This window comes from Stylophora pistillata, chromosome 3 (genome assembly GCF_964205215.1).
Source record: "Stylophora pistillata chromosome 3, jaStyPist1.2, whole genome shotgun sequence".
Classification (NCBI taxonomy): Eukaryota; Metazoa; Cnidaria; class Anthozoa; order Scleractinia; family Pocilloporidae; genus Stylophora; species Stylophora pistillata.
The window spans coordinates 41274125-41283464 of NC_142521.1; the positions used below are offsets into that span (position 1 = coordinate 41274125).

Here is a 9340-nt window from a genome sequence, read left to right on the forward strand (position 1 = left end):
AAAATGGTAATTTGGTTTTATCAACTGAATTAATAATGTAAATTGGCTACCATAAAGGTTTAAAAGCAGACGTTTCGAGCGTCAGCCTTTCATCAGAGCGAATTCAACTCAGTTGATAAAACCAATTACCTTGTTACCCCCACCGACGCAGCACCTCAGTTTCTTTAGAAACTTACCCCCTTTATCATATTTTGAAAAAAACAATTTAAAACGAATCGACAAGGAAATACTAGCTACTTACCAATGGCTTTCTCGTAAAGATTCTTCCGTTAGCTCCGTCGATTTCAAAACAGTTCTCAGAATCCCCCCCTGGTGATGGAATACAGAATAGAATACGCATTAGTTTATTAAGAAGTAGGAAATACAGATTTCTACCATGAATTTTTGCGACATCAGTACGAAGCATAATGAAGGTATACGACAGTTAACTTGTCAAGTTAATAACAATATTGATAATAATAATAATAATGATAAACAACTCGATGGATGGCACTCGAGGTGATTCGAATGATGTACTTATTTGTAACATGGACAACGCGTGGAAATGAGAAGGCGACTTCGCATGTATACCTTGTCAAGTTAATAACAATTATGATAATAATAAAATAATAATAAGAATAATGATAAAAAACTTGATAGATGGTACACAAGATGATTCGAGTGATGAGCTAATTTGCAACAGGGACAACGCGTGGAAATGAGAAGGCGACTTCGCATGTATACTGAAACCGCGCTTTTTTGTTTCGTTCGTGCTTATTGACTGTCAAATATTTAAGTGTTCATCTGAAACACTCGAGAAAGCCAAAGCTCGAGCGAGACCGTGAAGCGCAACATGATGCAGTCGTATTTCTCTGCACCATATCCCTCTCTGTCTGACAACTGAAATTCAATGTAGAGTGTAATCAATTTAATGAACTAAATCATATGCAGCTATTTATAACTCTCGAAAATGACATTTACAAACTAAACTAGAATATGTGATGTTAAAACCACTGGTAGATTTTCACCTGTTATTGAGTATGTTATTTCAGCATTTTTCCCGATGTCTTTGTCCTCAGCAAAAACCTTTCCTATGGTTGTATTCTCTGGTTCGTTTTCAGTTGCCAGGAAGGGTCCGAAAGTCTAAAATAAAAGAAACGAACGTCTTCATGGAAAATCGAAATTCATCATTACTTAAAAAAATAAACGTTGCGAATAAAACGAAAATAATAGTAGTTAAATTAACATTAATAACAGAATTATAGACGGATTTGAATAAAATACGGTTTTGAAGACATCTATTTATGAAACATCGCTTAAGTTCTAATCTATTCCTAGGTGACCTATATCTACTGGACAGTAAGGTAATGTTCGTCCACTTACAAACCTTCTAGTTTTTTTTACATTTTCGTCTTGAACGTAAGTGATACTACGAGGTCGAATCCAAGTAGTGGGATTGAAGGAGAAAACAAGCGTTTTTCATCACTTGACTAAAAAAACTTAAGCCTGTACACAGACTAAGGTGGAAATGGTGAATCCCTTCCACAAATGTTCACGAGAGGCCTTTTACGAGCGTCAACCTTCAGCCTCACCTCGACTTGCAAAACCACAAACTTATATACCAAAGGTTAAAGGAAATAAAACCGTGGTAAAAGAAAATATAGGTGGTCAAAGCTTCCGTACATGAAGGGCCTAACGTACGTTAAGCCTTACATGAAAGGCCTAACGTACGTTAAGCCTTTCACACAAATGAGTAACAATAAAAATGAAGCAAACTTACGCTGGTAAAAATGAAGCTAACTTACGCTGGTAAATAGTGGTGTGTTGTCATTCATATCAAGTATCTTCACGTCAACTGTACCGAAATCCATATATGGAACTGTGCCCTTGTCACGTGCCATGACGATGAGCTGAGGCAACGAAAATAATCACCAAGTCTTAAAATCATTGTATTCTTATGGATTAGGTGTATTGATTTACAAATCGAAGGCTCCTGTGAATTTTAGGTAATTAAAATAAACCAAACAGAAAATCTCGAAATATGTTTCTTTTGGTTCCGAAATATTTCCGATTGAAAAGGCCATTCCATTTGATTCCCACGAAAACTCCACTTTCCATACGATAGAAAGCGCTCCTCGGTGTTAACGGCCAAACCATGCAAGTCTCTAACAGCTCAGAGGTGCAGCATCCGAAGTAGTAATAGAAAAGTAATAGGTCTGACTCTCCCCCCAACCCTCCTCCAGGCTTAAAATCTAAAAGCTTAACAAAGATCACTCCGGAAAAGCTTAAAATCACCCAGATAGGCATCCTGGGATTAAAAAAGGTCACTTACCGAATACGAGTTCTTCTTTTCCCGGTCGAGCGCACCGGAAGTTGTTATAACTCCAGAAGTGGCGTTAATAACAAACTTCCCTTCCTCGCCATGCATGATGGCATATTCTACTCTCCCATTCATCATGATGTCGTCATCAGTGGCATTGACGTCATACACAAACGACCCAGTGTTGACATTCTATGGACGACATTTCATAGGTGGGAAAATATGTACTCCAAAGCTTAGCCAGCAATATTGACGTGAGACTCTTCGCCGTCTATTCGTTACGATCTAAAATATAATTATTCTTTAACATTTGGTGCTTTTACCTTGACAAGTTATTCAATTACCTCGAAGACTGAAGCCGTGCTCTTCTGCGGTCTTATGACGGGTGAGTTGTCGTTCACATCAGTCAAAATAAATTCAACTTCTGATTGATCGGTTTTCTTAGGTTCCCCACCATCCTCTGCGAGCACACTAATTTTCAAGGAGTTGTCAGCTTCACGGTCCAGGGGTTTTGCCACACTTATCTCTCCAGTAATTTCATCAATTGAAAAAAGGCCTTGAAATTAAAGTTAGAATTATTAATGGTTTGTTGATGTTAACATTTATGTTAATGAAAATTCATCACTAAGCTGACATGTTTTGGAGAGGTAATGACGCAATAGCAGGCGCGCCCCATCTCCGACTCCGACTCCGAATCCAAAGGCAGTTTTGGCTCACATCCTGGCTGTCTCATTGTTTTGGGATCCAGACCGTTCATCGTATTCTCTGCTCTAGCTCTGAAGGTTAAAGCCATTATCTTGCATACTGCAATTTCTATACGAGGTAAGCAGTATCAACTTAGGCATTATGCGTTCATTTTGTAACAGGAACTTAACTCTACTCTCACAATGATAGGAGAAATTACCAGCTTTGTTTCCCGCTGAAATCATGTACCGCACGTTGCCATTTTTGCCTACGTCAGCATCATTTGCTCGCACGACTTGTACAACAGTAGCGACGGCTACGTTTTCTACCAATTTCCGCTCATACAAACGGCGAGTAAACTTCGGAAAATTGTCATTTACATCCAAGACTTCGACGAACACCTGTAAAAAAAAAACACAAATTCTGGCGTTAGAACCTGTCTCTGGCTTGAAAATCAGGGTCAGTGCACTTTAAATATTTATGGAAGATCTTTATAATTACGTGTTTGTAGGGATAAGACAGAAACCTGTTGACAGAATGCTTTAATTGAACAAATATTAAACAGCACAACACTAGTGTAAGTTCGGTTGTGTGGACGGACATTTCACGATTTCTCTGCTCGGTAGAGCTTTATATTTCTTCGCCAGGAACTGGTAAGAATTACAACGCCTTATGACAATCATGAAAGCAAGTTTTTGTGCTCTAAGACAATATAATTGACCATTACCTCTGCTTCAGAGGAAAGTCTATGGGCCCCATTATCAGTGGCTACAAGAGTTAACCGATAAAGGTCCTTTTTCTCACGGTCTAGCGACTCAATAAGTTTTAACTGTCCCGTTTCAGGAGAGATGAAAAACGTTCCCATGTCATCCTTCAGAGAATACGTGATCTAGGATTTAAATAGAGAATATTACAAGAATTGGAATGTGTCCGCTCCGTGGGCTTGATCGCTAAATTTCCAGGTAAAAATCTACCGTCCTACCTACATCGTCTAGATTCTTCTTAAAAGCTTAAAAGTCACGAGGGAACCATAGACTGTGCGCTAATAACTACAGATTTACTGAAAGAGGTTTTCGTGTGGTTAAGCGCGACCGACACTCGCTATCAATTTTTTCGACGGGCAGTACCAACAGCAGCAACAACCGCGGTCTGTTGAAAGCAACCTAACGAACGGTAAAATTGAAGGTTGCGCTGGTAACGAGTGGCTTGCGACGGACTAACAACTGAGATCAGGTTTGGGCCAATAATCATACAGTAATCAGTAATAAAATGATTAACTCTAAGCTGAGTTCGTTGCCAATCATGTCATTAAGAATTTGGCGAAATGCGAAGGTCTTAGACTAGAATCTTCGGGGCCGACGTTCGCGACCTGAATAAGCATAAGTTTCAAAGATTATAAGGCTTCTCGTTTAGAATCAGAGGTTTCTAAGCACTGGTCAGCTAAGCTTTTCGAGAAGTAAAATGACCAGTATTCAAAACATGCAGGCCGTACATTACCTTTGCGTTTGCTCCGGTATCTTCATCAGTAGCAGTAATCTGATCAAAGTATGTATCCACTTTAGTATCCTCTGACACGCGCAAAGTGTAGGAATTTTGTGAAAATTGAGGCTGATTGTCATTGAAGTCTGTCACAGTAATGTTCAGGAGAACAAAGGACGTGAACTGCGGCTGACCGTGGTCACTGGCAGAAATATTCAGCACGTAAAATTTATCCCTCATTGATTCGTAGTCAAGACGACCAGAGGGACGAACTATGCCTGATAATTCTATAAAAAAGAAAAATAAGAATTCAAACAAAAACAATAGCAATAACAACAACATTTGAGGTGTTCTTTATCTCTTCACGTCACTTGGGACTGAAATTTCTATATTATTCAAGAGCAAAAACAACAAAACAATCAAGCTACGCAGTTTACCATCATCCGTCAAAGTGTAAAACAGACGAAAACCAAATTTAAGAGCACAATTTGCCAAATAGCCGTATATTTGTACCAAAACGTCCTGTGTTTTCAAGACCAACGGTCCTTCGAAGGCAATTTTGTAGTATTTTTATTGGAGAGAGTTGAAACAGAGGTCCTTAAAATCTAGAGGATACAAACTTATTCTCCAAGCCGCAGCAGCGTGTAGTGTTTTTACGGGACATTTTCAAAGAATTCAGTTGACGAAAACTCAAACTTCCTCAACTTTCACAAGGAATGAGTTTTTGAATCTTACCTTCAATAATGAACTTGTCGCCGGCACCATCGACAATGTTGTAAGATACAGCAGCATTGCTGCCTTCGTCAGCGTCCAGAGCTGTGACCCTTATAACCTAACAAAAAGCAAATAATTAACGTAAAGTTACCTTGCACATCCTGAAATCCCATGTTGTTAGTGCAGCTGTTCTCGATAACATACCTGATATCCACCAAAGGCGTTTTCCGGAACTGGTGCAGTATATTCTGGTCGTGTAAATACTGGTGGATTATCGTTGGTATCTATCACCAGGACTTCAAGAGTTGTATTACTTCTCATAGGGGGGCTGCCTTTGTCTTTGGCCTGAGAGGAAGGCAAAACAAACCTCTAGTTTTTAACGGGTCACCCTCTCTTGTCGAGCTTTGCGTTGAACAAAAAGGCTCGTAGGAGGCAGCTTCTGTTCATTTATTTCTTACTCATTCATTAGATGATTTATTTTTTGGCAATATTTATACAGGCATATTCAATTTCGCCAAGGCTGGTAAAAACAGGGTCTTTAAGATTAACATGTAGTACTAATGTTCTATAAATTGTCCAACCGGTCTCGTTTCCATGCTTTCATAATCATCGTCCTCACACTTACCTCCACTGTCATGATATACTTTTCCTGCAATTCACGATCCAGACTATATGAAGTACTAACATAACCAGTGTCTGGATCAATGATGAAAGGCAGGGTTACTAAAATTGAAAAAACAAAATCCAATTTTTTCTCACAATAGACGTTAGTGCAGGGGCGTAGCCAGGATTTTTCAAAGGGGGAGGGGGGCACAGAGGCTACTCATCATTTACACCGTTGCTCTCCCACGTGTATAAGCGGGCTTAGTTGTATTATCGCGGCATGAAGGCCCATATCAATGGCTTTTACGGCCAAGATATTGTCATGGCGTTTTCGCCACCTGAATATCGTAGGTTGTTTGCTCTAAAGAAGACCTACCAAGGGGGGGCCACGGGCACCCCAGGACACCCCTGGCTACGCCCTTGTAGTAGTTTTGCATAAATTGAATCAAAAGAACAAAACTGGTTCCAAGGGATCCGAATCTATGGGCGCTGTGTTAACTAAGAGAGTTTGACGGCAGTGCTTCTTAAAGGCCAGGTTACCTTCGTCTTTCCCAGTGGACTCGCATCCGTAAAGTTCCAGCCTCATGCAAATCCTGCCATTCCACGACTGAGGATGAACTCGCACGTAACGTGCGTGAAATGGAGGAAGAACACGATTCGTGTTGGTACTACCACCATCATTGTTGCCCTGGAAAACCTACAGGGGAAACCATGGTATCAGGAGCAGGCTGACTCGTACAGGCTATAGCTTTAATAGCTTACCAACGAGCTATCTGTGGCTCAATGGTTGAGCATTAGATCACGAAATTATTTAAGGTCCCATTCTCCCAATTGAAAGACTTTAAATAGAGAGGGAAAACAGACAGGCTTTACATTCAAAATTGCAAAGAAGGTTATTTTAGATCAACCAAAAGCATGAAATTTCTGAACTAAACTTGACTTCAGTTAAATCGCACTTGCATTCGAAGATTCAATGCAAATCAATTTCCTAAGTTTAGGAAGAAAACAAGTCGCATATCTTGATGTTAGAACTTTGCGGTTTCTATTTGACTTTCTGTCATACCACTCTGTGGAATTCAAAGGAGCTACCATCCAAACTGAACGACAGTTTGAAAGTTTTAACGTAATCGTTGGATCCAGGCCTCCCCTGTGTGGCAACTTTTGTAACCTTTCGCATTCCTCGAAAGTCAATCTGCAGATATTGTTTTTTGTTATTCGTTGCTGCACACCAAGCCCCTAAAAAGAAATAGACAAGGAAAGTATAACTACCCTGCTTAATTATTGTTGTTGACGTTTTTATCGTTTTTTGTCGTTGTTGTTGTTGCTTTTTTAACTGGTGATATTAATGCAGATTTAAAAAAAATACCAGTTTACTTCCTTTTCTTAACATACGCTCCGTGAGGTTTTGGTTTTGGTTTTCCACCACTCATCCGAAAATCCCTCAACTCATTCAACTCATCAAAAAGTTCAAAAGGCTCCAAAATATCTAAAGATCGTCACTTGAAGGAGTATCTTTGATACATTTAACATTTTTCAGCCACTCGATGTGTTTTATATTCTTCTCTTTTATTACAAACGTCAAGCAATGCTGTCAGTGAACAATCTTTATTAATTGTCTTTTTACCTTTGTAAGATATCCCAAACTGGTTAAAAACTTCGTTATTTAGTCTCCCTAGTGTTGGTGAGTAATCCTCGTTAGGGACAGTGTATGTACTTGTGGCTCGAGTGTCGCTGGCTTTGACGTCACCTTTCTCCAGTCCCAGAGGAGTCTCGCAGTCTGAGTGAATCGAGATCATTGACTGCCCTGGGCCTGAAAATAAGAAGACACGTACAATATAGCCCAAATGTAAGCTATTAGTTTCGACTCACGAGAACTGCGGAGCAACCAATGACCAGCCACCATGGTCCTCAATGGCCTACCATTCAGAAGCAGAAGTAGTACTTTTACAAAACAACTTGACCATTTAGTGCTGCTTTGTGACACAGTTGCAGTTTCATTGCCTTTTTTGCGCTTCTGAAGACAGGGCTGCCATTTCGAGCCGTAGCAGCTCATCTGTGACATGACTATGTTGCATGGCATTAATGTGTTTCCGTTGATTGTATCTTAAAACTCGATGTCCTCGTAATCTCATGCGTTTGGATAAACTTTTACATAGCCTAGTTCCAAAAAGTGCTCAAATTTAAAAAAATATATATGTACCAAAATATTGGAAAATTTACTAAATAAAGACAGATTCTTCCAAAAATCGCCGGACGACAATGTTGATGAAAGTTCTATCTGATAATGTATTGGAATTCACTTAAAATGACTGTCTTACCAATATTCGCGTGAGTGATGGCATACTCAAATACAGCGTTCTCCCCTGCGTCGCTATCAAGCGCTTCCACACGACCGACTCTTGTTCCAAGAGGCACATCCTCCATGACGGTCATTTTGTGAGGAGAAAGGAACTGGAAATGAGGAGCGTTGTCGTTTTCGTCAGTCACATGGACGGTCACCTTTAAAAAGAAAGAAGCTTTAAAACAGAACTTATATGGTAGGCGCTAGACTTTGAAATCTGGATCAAGAGTTTTGGAGACCTAGTATGATGCACACCTTGATTCTCAGAAAAATAGATATAGTACCGCCTTTACGCAAACGGCGACGGCAAAAACGGTAGAAATTCATTTTGTTCCCCTTCGAGTGTTTATGGATTACAGCAAGAGTAAAAAAATTGTCTTAATAGCAGCAGTTCATCCATTTCTAGCATAGATGTATACTTACATATCAGAAAACAAAAAATTAAATCAGAGCCAAATTTTGCTGTTCGTTGAACTGTAGCCTACATTAATGTGGACTGCTATGTGGGTTTATATGATACAGACGAATAAGGTTTGATGACTTTGAATTATATCCTCAGTGCATAAGGATAGTCGAAAAGCTAGCTTCTACCCTTTCTGTAACCAAACAAGTGCAATGACTAGGAAGATTGAGGAACAGATAGCGGCAATTTAAGATTTAAACATAAGTCCTCTACCTTAGTGTGTTGTTTGATTGTTTTCTTACCGAAGTGTAGCCACTGAGCGGAGTTTGTCCGTTATCCATGGCTTGAACGGTGAACACATAATCATCACGAACTTCTCTGTCTAGCAACATCAATGTCGAAATTTCGCCCTATATGGGAGTTTGTAAATACTATTTTTGTTAGATGCAAAAATTTCTAAAATCCAAGTTTTATTTTCCCCAAACTGAAGAGAGAAGAACTTGCTGCCTTTCTATAACATCAAGAAATGGTTAAATATTCTAGTCTTCTCGGATAGGGACGAACAAATGGAGGTCCCGTCTCCTGCAGGGTTGGGGAAGGAGACGTTAAATTCCCACACACGAGATTACTGTGTGATTCCTTTCATCTAGATCACCCCACAGTAGCGCATGTAAAAGATGCAACCTCTGCCTAAAAGAAAAACTACTCCTCATCTTCTGACCTGAATTACTGCGTAATAACTGAACAAAGCACTACTGCGCAATAACTGAACAAAGCACTACTGCGCAATAACTGAACAAAGCACTACTGCGTAATA

At 39.6% G+C, this 9340-nt stretch overlaps 1 protein-coding gene across 1 annotated transcript in view; it reads right to left on the minus strand.

Moving 5' to 3' along the window:
* LOC111328931 (cadherin-23-like) overlaps positions 1-9340 on the minus strand; it is a 63487-nt gene that overhangs the window by 8231 nt on the left and 45916 nt on the right. The window contains exons 57-72 of the mRNA XM_088754385.1: positions 8826-8933; positions 8098-8278; positions 7404-7589; positions 6843-7015; positions 6320-6476; positions 5802-5899; positions 5381-5521; positions 5198-5294; positions 4481-4749; positions 3711-3872; positions 3204-3384; positions 2644-2855; positions 2312-2491; positions 1785-1889; positions 1008-1122; positions 242-309 (exon numbers count right to left, since the gene is read on the minus strand). Coding sequence (XP_088610511.1) covers positions 242-309; positions 1008-1122; positions 1785-1889; positions 2312-2491; positions 2644-2855; positions 3204-3384; positions 3711-3872; positions 4481-4749; positions 5198-5294; positions 5381-5521; positions 5802-5899; positions 6320-6476; positions 6843-7015; positions 7404-7589; positions 8098-8278; positions 8826-8933 — 2433 coding nt within the window. The remainder of the gene's footprint in view (positions 1-241; positions 310-1007; positions 1123-1784; positions 1890-2311; positions 2492-2643; positions 2856-3203; positions 3385-3710; positions 3873-4480; positions 4750-5197; positions 5295-5380; positions 5522-5801; positions 5900-6319; positions 6477-6842; positions 7016-7403; positions 7590-8097; positions 8279-8825; positions 8934-9340) is intronic.